Genomic DNA, 18,027 nt, shown 5'->3' with positions numbered 1-18,027 from the left:
AAAAAATCTAGGAGCCAGCAATTTTTTAAAATTCTGACAAGTATATAATCAGCAAAAAAAAAAATAAGTTATTGGATGAAATTTTATACCAATTTCACCCTATTAAAATTATTATTAATAACTATTTAATGACTATAAATACCAAAAATTGCTGTCCCTAGCAGTCCTCTTACAAAAATAGATAGGGCAGAGTCTTTGCAGTTGGCAAGTTTCAAGTTTGAGACGCTAAACCATTTGGCCGCCGCCGAAACCGAGCAGTACCACTCTCCCTTCAACTTGTTATGGAGCAGCCTCATGATTATGACGAGAGGAAGATGAATCCTTTAAGAATCACCAGAAACGCCCCGAAACGGCTGCTGCCTTCGACGGTAACGCCAGTCCTTCCGGATGAACTCCTCACAGAAATCTTTCTGAGACTTCCGGCAAGGCTTCTTCTTAGTGTACGGAGTGTGTGCCGTTCATGGAGAACCCTAATTTCCAGTTCCCAATTCGCCACCTACCATGTTCAACGTTCAATCACCGCGGATCCAAGTTTGGGTGGGCTCCGATTTGTTGTTTATCATCATACTTGCAGCTACAGATTTGGAAATTTCTCCGTACGATGCTTGTTCGAGAACCCTTCCAAACCTACTGAAGATGCTCTCTTCCAGATAAGCGGTTGCCACCAAATTATTGGCTCTTGCAATGGATTGATGTGCTTGCGTGAGAAAGTTGGCACCGACTACCGTGTCATGCTGTGGAATCCCTGTACTGGATTGACATCCGATTTGCTGGAAATTCGGGGTTGTAACATATGGGCTTCCGACTTCGGCTATGATCATGTGAATGACAAATACAAACTTGTTACGACTTTATATCAGGAACAGAAATCTCATATAATTGAGACCAGAATTTATACATTTTGCAGGAACCCTTCCATGAGAACGATTCAAGATGTTTCATTTCGTAAAATATATGGTGCTTGTACAGGGTCAAGAGGGATATTTGTGCCTGGCACTGCCACTCTTAACTGGATTCTTAGGCATGACACACGGACTCTGGATTACTTGCTGGTTCTTTCCCTTGACTTGGTGACCGAGACTTGTACTCAGTTTTCCCTGCCCCTCAACAATAATCAGTATAATAAAACCATCTTCCCAAAGTTATGTTTGCTGAGGAACTGCCTTGCATGTTGTTTTAATCATGAGAAAATTCAGTGGTCTGTGTGGGTGATGAAGGAGTATGGAGTGCCTCAATCTTGGACTAAATTGGCCATCATCCCCTATCACTCCTATCACTCGAGTCTATCTTCAGGTATATCTGCTGATCATTTATTGCCATTGTATATCTGGGAAAATGTTATTATGGCAGCTGCATCGTATTCAAGAATAGTTCTTTATAACATAGATAATGGCAGCTTTAAATTTCCTGTATTGAAACCTACTTCTCCGTCTTACTATTTTGGATTGCAAGTCCATATTTATCACGAAAGCTTAGTTTCACCACCATATCTTGGCCTTCGAAGTAGCTCATCCCAAATCAGGTTGATCAAGCCCTAGTGTACAAGCTGTCTTCTAAATGGTTTGATTCTGGTCAACTCCTGCTTTTTTTTTGTTGTGTTTTGAGAGTTCATCTGTTCTTGCTTTTCTAATTTAGTGATTTATTTATCTAATTTTTTACAAAACTATACTTTCTGTTATGATTATTGCCCATTTCATATTCACATGCCCAAGCTGAATTTGTAGGAATCACCATCATTATGCTTGAGATGAATCTCTCATCTTAGATGCAACCTATTATTTTAGGATAAAATTTTGGGGAGAGAATGGAATATATAATTTATTGGTGCATGATTGATCCATACCATAGTATTCGAATCTTTAAATTATGGATTCATGATCATAAACGATTCTTTTATGACTAAACAAAATTAAAATTAAATCCATTTCTCTGGTCACCCTCCCCCAACCTTCCTATTTTTTATTTTATTTTTTATTTGTTGTGATAAATAAATGATTACTAGGTTTCAGTGATCAACATAGTAGGTACTAGGTAGTGGGGAAAATGATGTATTGATATATCTTTTTTCTCTCTTGATCAAAGAAATGATATGAACTTCTGAGGTACTAACTTGGTGACATAAAAGATCTGTTATTGATGAGTATTAAAGAATTGGAGCTTAAAACAAATGGAAAAGTTTAAACGAGATTTTAACAAACAAAACGATAAGCCATGTCACAGAAAAAAAAAATTGTATTCTTAATTAACTAGATCCCCCTTGTGGATTGTAGACCCTATTTCATGACCAACACTCGCATTGTCATGTTTTTTAGCCAACTGTCACTTTTTTTTTTCTTTTACTCCTCTAGCATTTCTAATAAAAAAAATTTTACAGCACCTACAAGTAACTACGGAATATGTGTTACGACCCAATCTGGCCGTTACTAGCGCTTAGGAAAATCTTCCCAAACAAGTCTCAAAATTTGATATTACAGAAAATAAAAATAAATAGAATTTCTAATTATATTAAAAGGCAACACATTCTCGGCATCATATTTAAAACATACTCAGCATATTTATAGAAAATTCGACTTCAATATTTACAGCAAGGCATGATCTATTAGTTTCATCTAATCGAATATTTACAAAGTAACATACTCAAGTCACTAAAGTCTGATCCTGCCTGTGTTATATGGAGCATTTTAACAAGTCTAAAGAGCTATAAAACTATTTACATAAAACATCAAGTCCTTCCTTGAACACTAAAGGGCTCACCAACACAAAAAAGCTAGAGTGGAACTGATGAAGTTGGATTAATATCAAGGCCCATATCTGAAAAAAATTGAAAGAACAATAGAGTGAGTTTTAAACTCAGTGACAGAGCATCCATAACCCTAAGACAATGGTATAACTAATTAACTTTTAGGCAAAATAAATCCACTTTAATAATAGTGACAAAAATATCTCAAACACAAGGATAATTACTTACAGACATCAAACATTCAAACTTTTTTATTTTATATAAATATAAACGGAAAGTTATCTAATTCAAAAAAGTTAAAATAATAGACAGAAATCACACTTAAGTTGTTTTCTTTTGTGTGAATTCTGAAACAGATATGCTCCACTGATTTTGTGGACATAAAACAGACAGGTACTATTTTTCATTCATATGGACCTGAAAGTACAATTATATACTGGCATGGTGCACCAAGTCTACCGTTTACTATCGCTAGCTGCAGTTTCTATCATAGAACCTTCTAAAATATTTTAACATACAACTATAATCATGTTAATAGTTGTCAAACAAATCAATAAGTGCATAGTAATTTAATTTCTCAAATGATAAACTTAATTAATTTTAGCAAAAATGTTATGTCTCAGGTGGAATTTTCTTCGTAAAATATTTAACATAAATATTATATTAACAATTAAGTTAGTAAATAACTAAATAATTGATTTTAAAATTATTCTCTATAATTATAAAAATGATACAATACTAAAATTTAACTATAGATACAAAGTTTACTCACGGACTAAAAATTCGAGAGGAATTTCTACTCCACAGGTTTCAACAAGCAAAGAGAGTAGTTCCTTTGAGAATCTAATATCACAAACATAACAAAAATAATTCTAATAAGTTAATCTTAACATCCATTGACATATAATAGAACCTATATACCCAAAAATTTCAAATTCTATCTTACCCTAACTCTAAATTTTCGAATTTATTAATACCCATCACTACAAACATGATAAAAATAAAAAATATAGATAATTATCAAGTTAAAGAGTCACCTTGATGTCTTAATAATTGATAATACTTGAATTAAAGGTGGTTTTCCTCTTCTTCAAAACTTAGACTATTTTAATGGAGTTTTGGAATAAAAGCCAACATAAGAGAGCACAATAGATAGGACATAATAGAGTTGGAATAGAAGAAGAGTAGTGAAATTAATTGAAATAAAAGTTTATAGAATTATTGTTGAAAAAGTGATATGAGGGAGGAGAGATCAGCAGAGTAGTATTAGCGGTGAGGGATTCTGAAGTGATGTAATAATATGTGTGTGTATTACTGAATTGAAGTGTTCTCTGTGCCGTTGGAGTAGAAGGAAAAGAAGGAAAAGTTATGGGCTTGACCTATGGGTGTGTTTTTTTTTTAAGGCTCTATAATACCAATTGGTTTTGCCTGATGATGCTAAAGCTGATGAGATTAAGGCTGAGTTGAAGGATGGTGTCTTAACTATTACCATTCCTAGGACTCAGCAGCAAAAAAAGGATGTTAAGCAAATTAGTGTCCATTGAAGGAGACATGTTTCGTGTTGATATACTCTGATTTATTGGTTGGAGTATGTTAACATGATGTTAGACAAATATTATAAATAATTGTCCTTTTTCTATGTAATTTGATCATGGATTTGTGAAGGAGTGAGGCTTATGGCACTAATAACGTGTGTAGGGTGTGGACATAGATTGAAATAGATTACATTATGTGAAACTTGAATGTCTATGATAAAATGTATTGTTCTAATTGTTTGCACCCACTCCTTAAATAGTTTATTCATCATCAAGATGTTAGTTTATTTATCATGAAAGCTTAGTTTCACCATCATATCGTTGCCTTCGAAGTAGCTCATTCCAAATCTGGTTTATCAAACCCTAGTGTACAATCTGTCTTCTAAATGCTTTGATTCTTGTCAACTAATTCTTGTGACTATGCTTTCTGTTATTTCAAATTCATATGCGCAGGCTAGATTTGTAGGAATATAATGTACAAGTATCCCTTTGCACTTATTGTATAATTTATGCTTGGGATGAAATTCTGATCTTAGATGCAAGTCATGCAACCAATTATCCGATAATTTAATACAAGTCATGCTTTTATTCTTTTGGCATTTCATCTGCTGCATATGTTCAGTTTAGATTGCCAATTAAAATCGAAGTATATCCAAACTTAGAATTGAGAAATTTGATGTCAGCTGCTGACATTTTTCTTTTTTAATGTTAATTGGAATCTCTTTTTCTTCTTGTCTTCCCCTCTCCTTTTCTTTTTTGGTGTTTCGATTTGGTTGTACAGAGCATATAGGATAATAGGAACCAAGACTGCTAGACAAATCAGGAGCCATGCAGAGAAATTCTTCACAAAGGGTAATGGCTACCTTCTCATCTTGATCATATGTTAGGAATATGTATCTGTCCTTTTAACTTGCTGATGATTTATTTAGTGGTTTGGTACATCACTTTGTATACTTTAATCAATATAATCCACCTCCAGCGGCATCAAATAATTTTGTATCTAAACTAATGCTTTGGAACTTAGAAGGATCTCACATGAAAGTTAAGTAAATCTGATAAATTGACCATTTGTAGAAACATTAAGAGCAAAAGTGGTTTTTTTATGTTCATGTTTTGTTGAGAAAGTTGTGAGCACTTTTTAAAGTCTTTGATTCGATAAATCATTTTCAAAAAGTGGATGTGAGGTTGGGGACTTGAGGTAGATTATGTTAAGTTTTATAGACGTGCTTCAAGGATTATGCGTTGAAACCTAGAGCTGTGTCTCAAAATAAATTTTAAAAAAATTCCATGGAAAATTAGTTTTTGTAAGTATATAATTAGATGTGTGCTAATTTAAATACTTCACAAACCAATATTTTTATGTTGAAACCTGGAAAACGTTATGCTGATTTTCTTAATTTTAAGTTTGATGGGAAAGGCTAATACACAACCAGCATATGATACTATGATCTCATTTTTCAAATGCATCCAGTCATAATTTGTTATGTGGTTTCTGGATATAGTATTGTTATTGAAATAAAAACTACTCGAGTCACCAAATCCTTTCTTGGAAAAACAAACCAAGTTCACAATTTCGAAAACTGACATTTCAGTTTCTAAGATCCCCACTTGTACGATTATCTTATTCTTAGAAACAAGTAGAGTCATTATAAATGGTCACAAAGCTACACAGTAACCAGACATATTTGATGAAGATAATAAGCTTACTTGGGGGGAAAAGAGGTACGTGCATGGTGATGAGAGCCGTAATTTTTATTATTACAAGACAAGGAATTGATGAACTCATCCATAAGAAACTGAAAATAGATTAAAGCTTTGCTACTGCATTTCTTTTACTTTATTTTTTCTAATTTTTCTATAAACAAATAATCTTGATGAGACAATACTTGGTACTGCTGCTGCTTTCATTTTAAGTGAAATATTATTTATGGATTACAATATAGGTATGCAGAGCTGAGTTGAAAAATAGAACTCTGAGTTTGCTCATTCCACAATTATACACACCAAAGCCTAATGATAACTGAATGAGACAAGTTATACAAGTTCTACAGTTTTATATTTGTATTGAAAAAATTAGATGAAGGAATTGTTTCGTTACTATCATTATTGAAATTAAAAATTAACTAATATATCAATTCAAAGTCTGATATGTTAGAAAAGGTTGGATAATAAAAAGTTCTCTCTTACCATTTTTTTTACTGACTAAAGTTTAAATAATAATATTTACTAGGATACTCAATAGTAGGCAGCAATTTTACTTGGTATAGTTATTTTTGTTAAAAATCATTATAGTTATTTCTACCATCCTGATTATGTTTAAATGTTGTTAGTTAGAGAATATTTTAAATTTTTTTTAATAGTTTTAAAAAAATAAATAAATTAAATTGGTGTATAATTTTTTGTAATAATATTGAAAATTTTGATTAATAATTAGGTTTTGTAAAATATAATATATTTGTTTTTTAGTATTAATTATATGTTTGTTGTTAGCTTTTTAATTGACATAAATATATATATTATTGTAGTTGAGGTCTTAATAATAAAGTTTAACAATATTAGTTAAATAAGAACTGAATTTAACTATTAGTTATTATTATTAATGGTAAGTTAGAAATTGTAGTTAGTGGTATAGGAATTATTATTACTGACCGACAAATTATGTACGACTAAAATAATTCAATGCTTACCTTAGGAAGAAGCATGGCTAAAATAATTAATATGTATAATAATATCGTCATTTTTACTAATTATGAAGTATTCGAAGTAATTTGTAGGAGTATCGATTAAATTTGTAAGTTAAATTATTATTATTCGGGAGTTTGGTAAATTAGATTTAGTTATACGCCTCTTCGGATGGTATAATCTTTCATTATTATAATAATATTTTTTTTTGGAATTGAATTCCATTCCGACTGCAAATTCACCTTCTGCGTCTATAGGAATTTCTACCACGACGACAGCCATATAAAAAATATTTAATACAAAAATATTTAATAACTGAAATTAAAAGTAAATCAATGTTCACTACATCCACATTAATATAAATAAACTTTTCATCATGTTATTATCTCACTTTTAACATAATAAAAACATAAACACATAAATAAATATGGATTAATGCATACTAATTAATATTTAACTAAATCAATAATTCACTAAAAATATTATTATCTTAATTTTAACTACATAAAGACATAAACAATTATTAATTGAGCATAGTTTCACATGTCGAGGTAAATACCAAATCGGTATTCGAAAGATTCTGACGCTGACAAAATGGTACCTGACTTTTGTTATTGACAAAATAGTCCCTAAAAAATTTTAAAATTTGACAAGCGTGCCCTGGAGCTCGCCGGAGCAAATCTCTGGCAAGCACAATGCTGATGTGGCCACCGTGTTTTGGTGACTTGGCAAACCACCCCCCAAAGCTCCCTCCCAACGCACGCTCCCTCCCAACGCACACTCCCTCCCCTTCCCTCTCCCTCCCTGTCGCAGCCCCTATCCCAACGCACACTTCTCCCCCTTCGCAGCCCCCTCCCTATCACAACCCCTCCCTAACGTACACTCTCCCCTTCCTCCCTCAACACCACCATTTGCAGCAACAACCTTAACATCAACAGCAATAACAACCTCCACTACTCTTCCTCTCCAACGCATACTACCCCTCCCTCCCTCAACCCCATCACTCGCAGCACCAACAGCCTCAATATCAACAGCAACAACAATCTCCACCACTCTCCCTTCTCCAACGCACACTCTTCTCTCCCTCTCTCAATAGTACACCACCACTCACAGGAACAACAATCTCAACATCAATAGAGTTGTCCCAAATCATAAATTGTCCCAAATTTTTAGGTTAAATTATCATTCAAAAAGATTAATAACAATAAAATTCAGAGAAAACAAACAAATTCATATACAATAATCAAAATAAAATAAAATAAAATAAAATAAAGCTTAATACAGACACCACCAAAGCAAGAACAGAAGAAGAATACCAAACACAGAAGAGGCACGACATGATGGAGTCAAGATGGAACCCAGACAGAAGAGGCATGGCAACGACTGGGGCTAGCAGCAAGAAGATACAAGCAGTTAAGGCGACAGCGGTGAAGACACAATAATGCCACAAAGGAGACAGACGACACTGGCAGACGCAGAAGACCCGACGACGAGATGGCAACAGTGCGGTGTCGATGACACTGGCTCTGTAAGACTGAGAAGGTTGAGCTCCACTGCCATTTTGGAGGAGAGTAAGTTGAGAGTGTGAGACAGTATGTTGGGAAGGAGATTAGGATTCAAAAGGGCAAGGGAAGGGGACTAGAGTTCAGAAAGGAGAATTTTGGATTGAAGAGGAAGAAAATGAGTTGGGGAAGGGGGATTAGGGTTAGGGAGGGAGAGGAAAGGATTAAGGTTGGGGAGGGGGAGAGTGCATTCAAGAAGGGGAATGGGGGAGTGCGTTGGGAGGGGGAAGGAGAAGGAGAAGTGCGTTGGAGAGGAAGAATTAGGGTGTGGGAGGATTTTTGCCATGTCATCAAAACGTAGTGGCCATGTCAGCATTGTGTTTGCCGGAGATGTGCTCCGGCGAACTCGTGGGTACGCTTGTCAAATTTTAAAATCTTTTAAGGACTATTTTGTCAATAACAAAAGTCAGGTACCATTTTGTCAGCGCCAGAATTTTTTGGGTATCAATTTGGTATTTACCTCTTCACATGTCACTAAGCTATTTGGTACATTGATCAATATAGATTATTACCAAAAGTCTAATCCTTCGTATAAATATATGCATTTACGTACCTGCACTCATATATTTCGGAAACTCCGGCGCATGCATGGCTTCCAAGTATAGAACCCGCATGAAAGATGGCTCCTCAAACAGATGTTCGTTTATGAGTGCATTTGCGACGTCTGCCACATTCGGAGCCATCGCCCCGTCACCTTTACCTTCGTTTCCGTCTGGAGCAACAACTTCGTAATTACTTTCAAATTCTTCCTCACTGTCACTATTGTAATCTTCCCTTCAATATTTCGGTCGGCTTTGGATTGTTCGAATTCAATATACAACTCGATGACCGATATCTAAGCGCGAGTTTCAATATACATTGAAAACATCTCTTGCATACTCGCTTTGTTGGTTACATATTTGGTTTAAAATTGAACCAATCCACCAAATACCGGTATAGAATATCTGTATAAAATACATGATATTTTTCTTGACATTCAGAATCTATCTTCTCACAAATCACACCCTTTAGCTCTTCAAATGAGATTGTGAATGAAATAACAATATCTAACAGATTCTCGCAACTAAATTTCACTCCTTCACATGTTTGTAATAAAATCTGACCTCTATCATCCATTTCTCACACTCTCATAAATATGAACTTCACTATCAGATCTTTTAAGTTCATACGCAATAAGAAAAATGTAGGAGTTGGGGAAAGAAGACGAAATCGAACAAGAATAGGAGATCTGAAAAGTTGCATCCGAATTCTACACACTCTCATAAATATGAACTTCACTATCAGATCTTTTAAATTCATACGCAATAAGAAAAATGTAGGAGTTGGGGAAAGAAGACAAAATCGAACAAGAAGAGGAGATCTGAAAAGTTGCATCCGAATTCTACACACACACGCGCGCGCGCGTTTAAATCGAACCCACTGATTAGTATTGTACGAATTAAATAAAACATTCAGCAAACAACTCGAACCGTTCGAGTTCACTTTCACAAAAAAATATATACAAATCGGACGGTCTGATTAGCTCCGGCCAAATTCAAATTCTCTTCCCAACCAACTCGGATTGTCTGTTTGGTGGTCAACTATTTTCAGAACAAAGAAATCGCATGGTCCAATTTTTTTCTGTCAATTATTCAGAAAAGCCTGTCCTACACCGGTGTCTAACACCTGTATTCCCCATAACCAAACATAACTCACACACTGGTGGCGTAGAGTTAAGCCCCACTTTGGTCCCTGAGATTGGCGAGTTGCACTGAATTAGTCCTCGAGATCCCAATTGCACTAAATTAGTCCCCTAGATTCGAAAAAATGCACCACATTAGTCCTTCTTCCAATTTCCGTCACCGGAGCACTGACGCCGTCAGTGACATGGCCAGTTCTTGCCACGCTGGACCCAGCAACGATTAGATGACATGACAATAAATTTGATTAGCTCCAATTTAGTCCTTGTCCCCTTTTATAACCAAGATTTTTGCCCTAACTTCTTCCTCTTCTTCTTCTACCCACTTTTCTTGGTTCTTCGTCTTCTTCCTCACTGTGCAGCTTTATGGGTTTAGGATCATGAGTGCAAGTGGGAGCCAAAGTTCCCTGCAATCAAACAGAAGGATCTCCAAAGGAACCAGTAGAGCATCGAGTGTTCCAGAGTGGTGTGGGTGTGGCTGCCGCCCTGTTCTCCGGTGGTCCACAACAGAGGCTAACCTTAACAAAATCTCAACTAATAAGAATTAACATAAATAGATATGTAATAAAAGCATTAAATTTTTATGAATAACTACAAAGTGATTTCTATCTAATCCTTGAAGAAATTGCCAAAAAAAATTACCAATAACCCATGAACTTGATAGATTTCATTATCACAGGAAACGGTAGATGATGGAAATTGAAAATACCTGGTATCCATGAGAAAGATGTCCACCATGAGAAAGATCAAGTGCCATGATTCTGTCATGAGGTTTTAGCAAGCTTAGAACAATTAGAACAACAGGCCAATGACCAACAAGATGAAATAATGTGCAATCAACAAAGCCAAATAAAAGGGTATACCAATATAGTTATTGTGCAGTTACTTCCCCATTTAGATGGATCCAACCTAAATGCCTTGAGAGCACGCTTCTGACATAGTCTTTCTGCCATATCAATGTACCTTGAGGAAGAAAGGCAACAATTTTTTAATTGGACTAGAAGAAGGAGTCCAATAATAAAATCCAAAATGCTAGCCACTGTATATTATTGTGTTTGTTGAATTATCGAGAGGTGAACGAACACAAAGAAGAAAAGTGAGTGACATACTCATTTCCACCATAATATCTTGCACCAGGATATTCTTCGTTGTACTTGTTAGTCATGATTGAGCCAACAGTTTGCATTATAGAGACTGAAGTGAAATTCTCTGACAGTATCAGTTCAAGCCCCTTCACCCCCAAAAAAGTGATATTTAGATAAGTCATTCTAATAAGTACAAGCTACTGAAAAAAGAAAAAAAAATGAGTTCCAATCCTTATGTAATGTTCTCCCTAGGTGCGGTAATTTTGAACAGAACCACGATTAAAACAGAAATAATTTTATTGTTCCATGATTTCTGCAATCACATTGTACGCAACAATTGTAGCTGCATAAATGAAGAGTCTCATGACCAATAACATGTATGTAAATAAATTACCTTCCATTGCCTAGCTTTTTCGAGCTCAATTATATCAGCAATTTAAGGATCAACAACCTCAAGTGGGGCATTCAATTGCTTTGGCCACTGAAAATCTCAACAATTTGAAATCAAAACCATCACACTACAACCACAATTAACCTTCTTTTTTTCCTATAGTAGAGATGAATTGAAGTGATATCTTACTGTAACTCTTGGTCTCTCTTTGTCGTAGACAGCTTCATCAGGATTTGTTAGTTCTGTGATGTTGGCTGGTGAAATGTTATTAGCCAGGGCAGTGGGCTTATTGCCTTCGATGGGTGCTGATTCTTCCACCATTGAAACAGAGCATAAAAAGAAACTCCTAAACACAGTTCCACAAAATATCAAAACAAAATCCTAACACAAAATCAGCTTTAAAACTTGTGAACTGACAATATACAAAACACTTAACCGTGATCAACACACATCACAGCATTCCATTAAATTTGAAAAAAAAAAATTTTCATCCTCACTAACTTCAGTGACGACACAGAAGATCCTGTATTAGCAAACATACTCTTCCGACAACTGCACAACGAACGTCGTGTTCCAATAGTCTCGAGAAATCCTATTGCAACCACCTGTTGCTATTTTGGGTCACTCATGGAAGAGAAATTTTTTTTCTGCACTGATAGAGAAGTAGAAGACGAAGAGTAAAAACAAAAAAGGGTGCCTAATGTTTTATTTCTCATCACATACAAACGAAGTCGTTCAAGGGGTGTTTAGCGCCAAATTAAAAACAACGTCTTCTCATTCTATCTAGCGTAGCAAGAACTGGCCACGTCACTGACAGCGTCAGTGCTCCGGTGACGGAAATTGGGAGAAAAACTAACGTGGTGTATTTTTTTGAATTTAGTAGACTAATTTAGTGCAAAATAAATAGGAATTGGAAATAGTCAAGTCAAGTTGAAACTATACTTTAGTGCAGTCGGGAAGTTCAAAGTTTGGGAAGCTAAACCTTTTCGCCGTCGTAGCTGCCGTTAACCTCTCTTTAAGTTGTTATGGAGCAGCCACATGATTATTACGAGATGAAGAAGAAGCCTTTAAGAGTCACCATCAACGCCCCGAAACGGCTGCTGTCTTCGACGGTAACGCAATCGCAGCCGCTGCCGTTCCTTCCGGATGAACTCATCAGAGAAATCTTACTGAGGCTTCCGGCAAGGTCACTGCTTCGGTTACGGAGAGTGTGCGGTTTATGGAAAACCCTAATTTCCAGCTCCCAATTCGCCAAAGACCATCTTCAACATTCAACTGCCGCGGATCCAAGTTTGAGTGGGCCACGAGTTGCTTATCATCATAGTTGCCACTACGGATTCGGAGATTTCTCCTTACGCTCCTTGGTCGAGAACCCTTCCAAACCTACGGAAGTCGTTCTCTTCGAGGAGAGACGTAACCACACAGTTATTGGCTCTTGCAATGGATTGCTGTGCTTTTATGATGTTGTTGGCATCAACATCTTTTTCAGGTTGTGGAATCCCTGTACTGGATTATTGACAACCCCATCGGTGGAACGTGGGGATTTCTTATCCGTTTTCGGCTTCGGCTATGATCATGTGAATGACAAGTACAAGCTTGTTGTGGTTGTAAATCACATGGGGTATCATACAACCAAAATTCATACATTTTGCAGCAACCCTTCCAAGAGAGCCATTCAAGGTATCCCATTTAGCAGCATAAAGGGTGATCGTAAAGGGGTATTTGTGCCTGGCACCGCTACCCTTAACTGGATCCTGGATTGCTTGGTTTTTTCCCTTGACTTGGTGAAGGAGACTTTTAGTGAGTTTTCCCTGCCCCTCAGTGATCCGAATGATAAAACCTTCAACTTCCCACGGTTATGTGAGCTGAGGAACTGCCTTGCATATTGTTATAATCATGAGAAAACTCATTGGTTCGTGTGGATCATGAAGGAGTATGGAGTGCCTAAATCTTGGACTAAATTGGCCATCATCCCCTGCCTTCCGCGTCTAACTGATCATCATTTACGTCCATTGTATATCTGGGGAAACAATATTCTTGTGGCGGTTGCATCAACTTCAAGGATAGTTCTGTATAATTTGGATAATGGTAGCCTTGAATTTCCTGTATTGAAACCTACTCCTTCAATAGGATTGTACGTCTTTATTTATCACGAAAGCTTAGTTTCACCACCATATCCTCGCCTTCCAATTAGGTCATCCCAAATTCAGTTCATCAAACCCTAGCGGACAAGCTGTCTTCTGAATGGTTTGATTTTAGTCAACTCCTATGCCTTCTTTATGAGTTTTGACTTCTGAGAATTTATCTGTTCTTACTGCTTTGCTAATTTTGTGATTATTTATCTAGTTTTTTACAAAATTATACTACCTGTTATGATTATTGCCAATTTCATATTCACATGCCCAGGCTGGATTTGTAGGATTAACCATCATTTACTAGTGTTCCTTTGCGCTTACAGTAAATTTATGCTTGTGATGAAGATCTGACCTTAGATTCAAATCTATTATTTTAGGGTAAAATTAAGGGGGAGAGAATGTAATATGTAATTTAATGCGTACCATTTCCTTTTAATTTTGTTGTTTTTGGATCCAAAACTGGATGCTTTACCCGTTGAACCAGATGAAATATGCTGATAATTGGTGTATGAATGATTCATACCATAGTATTGGCATCTTCAAATTATGGATTCATGGTCATAAATGATTCTTTTATGACTAAACAAAATCAAAATTGATACATTTTTATTGTTTATTTCTTGTGATAAATAAATGATTACCAGCTTTCAGTGATCAACATACTAGGCAGTGGGAAAAGTGATATATTGATACATTTGTTCTCTCTTGGTGGTCAAAGAAATGATATGAACTTATGAGGTACCAACCTGGTGATATAAGTTATCTGTTATTGATGAGTATTAAAAAATTGGAGCTTAAAACAATTGGAAGAGTTGATACGAGATTTTACAAACAAAACAATAAGCCATGTCACAAAGAAAAAGAGCTTTCATATCTATCTATCTATCTATCTATCTTCCTATATACAATCGGAGAACAGTAGATGGTTAGTTGTGCGACAAGTGTACAACCATATATCTATCTTCCTACATATTGAGTAAACACAAATGGAATGGCACTTCAAAATACAGAGATTATCAGCGGTAAGGAAGAAGGAGCTCACGGTGATGGAAGGAGTAGAATGGCGGTGGTCGGTGCTGCAGTTGGGAAAGCGTTTGGTGAAGAAAATAGTAGACGACGGCAGAGGCTCCGAGTTTTTTTTGGCGAGCAGCAGAGATGAAGAACAATTAGTCAAGGTGACGGTGGCTGTTGATGCAGCGTCAAGTAGAAAGAACAGCGGCAGTGGTGAGTGGTGTTGCAGCTGTTAGTGAAGAAGGAGTAGCTGACAGCAAGTTGACGACACCGATGAAGAGAACGGAGAGCTTGAGATCCTACCTTTGGTGGTGTTACAGAGGTAATTCAAAAAAAAAAAAAAACAGAAATTTATTATATATATATTTAAAAAAATGACAGAAAACTATTTATTTATGTTTAATCTGCTTCTGTTTTGGCTGGAGGTTGAAGTTGGACTGGGTTGGGTTGGCAGAGGAGTTAATGGTGGTATGGCTGATTTGGAGTGATTACGACGGCACCCTTTCCAGCAACTTCGAATCATCTTCAACCGGTGCATATAAGGTATCTATTTTTATTTGCTAGGGTTTTATTGCTGCTTTCTAATTGTAGCATAAGCTTAGCTTGGTCCAACTCACAGAAAGTCCTAGCCTTAACCTTGCATAGTTTGCACTTCTTCATATTTACCTTCTCAAATCTTGATTTTGTTTTGATTCTCAAATTAGAAAAATATCTTACTATTTTTATTCTCTGTTTGTTCTCTTCTTCGAAGGGTGAAGGAAGAAGACGGAGAAAAAAAGAAAGCTGTAGGTTACGTTGCCTTATATTATAAGTGAGAAGCTTGGGTGGTGTTGGAAAGCATTATCCAACTGCCAAATGGGTTGTCATGTCTCAGAAAAAGAAGAACAAGCACAATCAGTAAGGCATAAACAGTAAGTTTAGGCGCTGATGGCAAAGAGAACTCAGAAATATGTAATGGTGGTTATTTGGGCAGGAACCACATGTGATTGATTGTGCTTTGTTTTGTTTGTACATCTCACAATTAGTGATCCATTCTTGGTGGTGTTGCCGAAGGGGATGGATTAATAGTTGTTGGATAGACTTCTTTGATCCTTTTGATGAGTCAAGTATGTACCGAATGATCTTAAAAAAATGGTGAGCATAGCAGCGCATAAAGAAGGTAATATTTTACAACCGATCCACACCTAATTTTTTATTTTTTATTCTTTTGGCATTTCATCTGCTGCATATGTTCAGTTTAGATTGCCAATTAAAATCGAAGTATATCCAAACTCAGAATTGAGAAATTTAATGTCAGCTGCTGACATTTTTCTTTTTTAATGTTAATTGGAATCTCTTTTTCTTCTTGTCTTCCCCTCTCCTTTTCTTTTTTGGTGTTTCGATTTGGTTGTACAGAGCATATAGGATAATAGGAACCAAGACTGCTGGACAAATCAGGAGCCATGCAGAGAAATTCTTCACAAAGGGTAATGGCTACCTTCTCATCTTGATCATATGTTAGGAATATGTATCTGTCCTTTTAACTTGCTGATGATTTATTTAGTGGTTTGGTACATCACTTTGTATACTTTAATCAATATAATCCACCTCCAGCGGCATCAAATAATTTTGTATCTAAACTAATGCTTTGGAACTTAGAAGGATCTCACATGAAAGTTAAGTAAATCTGATAAATTGACCATTTGTAGAAACATTCAGAGCAAAAGTGGTTTTTTTATGTTCATGTTTTGTTGAGAAAGTTGTGAGCACTTTTTAAAGTCTTTGATTCGATAAATCATTTTCAAAAAGTGGATGTGAGGTTGGGGACTTGAGGTAGATTATGTTAAGTTTTATAGACGTGCTTCAAGGATTATGCATTGAAACCTAGAGCTGTGTCTCAAAATAAATTTTAAAAAAATTCCATGGAAAATTAGTTTTTGTAAGTATATAATTAGATGTGTGCTAATTTAAATACTTCACAAAACCAATATTTTTATGTTGAAACCTGGAAAATGTTATGTTGATTTTCTTAATTTTAAGTTTGATGGGAAAGGCTAATACACAACCAGCATATGATACTATGATCTCATTTTTCAAATGCATCCAGTCATAATTTGTTATGTGGTTTCTGGATATAGTATTGTTATTGAAATAAAAACTACTCGAGTCACCAAATCCTTTCTTGAAAAAACAAACCAAGTTCACAATTTCGAAAACTGACATTTCAGTTTCTAAGATCCCCACTTGTACGATTATCTTATTCTTAGAAACAAGTAGAGTCATTATAAATGGTCACAAAGCTACACAGTAACCAGACATATTTGATGAAGATAATAAGCCTACTTGGGGGGAAAAGAGGTACGTGCATGGTGATGAGAGCCGTAATTTTTATTATTACAAGACAAGAAATTGATGAACTCATCCATAAGAAACTGAAAATAGATTAAAGCTTTGCTACTGCATTTCTTTTACTTTATTTTTTCTAATTTTTCTATAAACAAATAATCTTGATGAGACAATACTTGGTACTGCTGCTGCTTTCATTTTAAGTGAAATATTATTTATGGATTACAATATAGGTATGCAGAGCTGAGTTGAAAAATAGAACTCTGAGTTTGCTCATTCCACAATTATACACACCAAAGCCTAATGATAACTGAATGAGACAAGTTATACAAGTTCTACAGTTTTATATTTGTATTGAAAAAATTAGATGAAGGAATTGTTTCGTTACTATCATTATTGAAATTAAAAATTAACTAATATATCAATTCAAAGTCTGATATGTTAGAAAAGGTTGGATAATAAAAAGTTCTCTTTTACCATTTTTTTTACTGACTAAAGTTTAAATAATAATATTTACTAGGATACTCAATAGTAGGCAGCAATTTTACTTCTGTTCCTGCTCAAGCTTAATGTTCTAAGTGAGAATTACTTCTTGAGAGTTGCATGTTATTACTCTTTTGTACTGTGAAAAAGTTGGCAATGAAAGTAGTTTTTTTCTTGATATTCCTTTTTTTAAAGGCCTGATAATCATGCTATGATAATGCAGCTTCTTTGCCATAAGAACACTATGGAGAAAAATCCTTTGCAAGCTGCTACGTTTCCTAAAGGATTTGAGGTCTACAACCATCCGTCCTTTAATTTTCTTGACACTTCATTTTTCTGATTCTTGAAAATTATATACTTGATGGTAATCAGCAATAATATGGAGTATAGACACAAATAA

The 18,027-nt window shown here is 35.4% G+C and overlaps 2 protein-coding genes and 1 pseudogene across 13 annotated transcripts in view; 2 read left to right on the top strand and 1 right to left on the bottom strand.

The window, feature by feature from the left end:
- Window positions 148-6,461, top strand: LOC107616518 (F-box/kelch-repeat protein At3g23880-like). Of its 5 annotated transcripts, none has more exons than XR_002353880.1 (3): window positions 148-1,560; window positions 5,057-5,127; window positions 6,219-6,461. XR_002353880.1 is itself a non-coding variant. In XM_021111267.1 (3 exons), the coding sequence occupies exons 1-2, from the start codon at window positions 282-284 to the stop codon at window positions 1,536-1,538; spliced, it is 1,098 nt and encodes a 365-aa protein (XP_020966926.1). In that variant the 5' UTR covers window positions 148-281; the 3' UTR covers window positions 1,539-1,560; window positions 5,057-5,168. The 5 variants fall into 5 exon arrangements, 3 of the variants coding, with proteins under 3 accessions (XP_020966926.1, XP_020966925.1, XP_020966927.1); XM_021111267.1 differs by lacking the exon at window positions 6,219-6,461 and having other exon boundaries at window positions 148-1,293; window positions 1,453-1,560; window positions 5,057-5,168; XR_002353881.1 differs by having other exon boundaries at window positions 149-1,293; window positions 6,219-6,460.
- On the bottom strand, window positions 10,976-11,994 carry LOC107614835 (annotated as a pseudogene).
- Window positions 12,591-18,027, top strand: part of LOC107616523 (F-box/kelch-repeat protein At3g23880-like) — a 7,212-nt gene continuing 1,775 nt past the window's right edge. Inside the window, exons 1-5 of one of the 8 annotated variants that reach the window (XM_021112286.1) lie at window positions 12,591-15,141; window positions 15,252-15,362; window positions 15,571-15,978; window positions 16,215-16,285; window positions 17,851-17,919. In XM_021112286.1, coding sequence (XP_020967945.1) covers window positions 12,699-13,898 — 1,200 coding nt within the window. In that variant the 5' untranslated portion in view covers window positions 12,591-12,698 and the 3' untranslated portion in view covers window positions 13,899-15,141; window positions 15,252-15,362; window positions 15,571-15,978; window positions 16,215-16,285; window positions 17,851-17,919. Of the gene's footprint in view, window positions 15,142-15,244; window positions 15,363-15,570; window positions 17,920-18,027 lie in introns of all 8 variants that reach the window. The other 7 variants (XM_021112287.1, XM_021112289.1, XM_021112288.1 and 4 more) reach the window with 7 other exon arrangements.

Source organism: Arachis ipaensis, chromosome B09 (assembly GCF_000816755.2).
Source record: "Arachis ipaensis cultivar K30076 chromosome B09, Araip1.1, whole genome shotgun sequence".
NCBI lineage: Eukaryota > Viridiplantae > Streptophyta > Magnoliopsida > Fabales > Fabaceae > Arachis > Arachis ipaensis.
Note: the sequence above shows the minus strand (reverse complement) of the source record. Positions and strands in the feature narration are given on the sequence as shown.

Bases quoted from the DNA above. Each gene is read 5' to 3' on its own strand.
- LOC107616518 (XM_021111266.1), top strand. From the start codon at position 282: ATGGAGCAGCCTCATGATTATGACGAGAGGAAGATGAATCCTTTAAGA.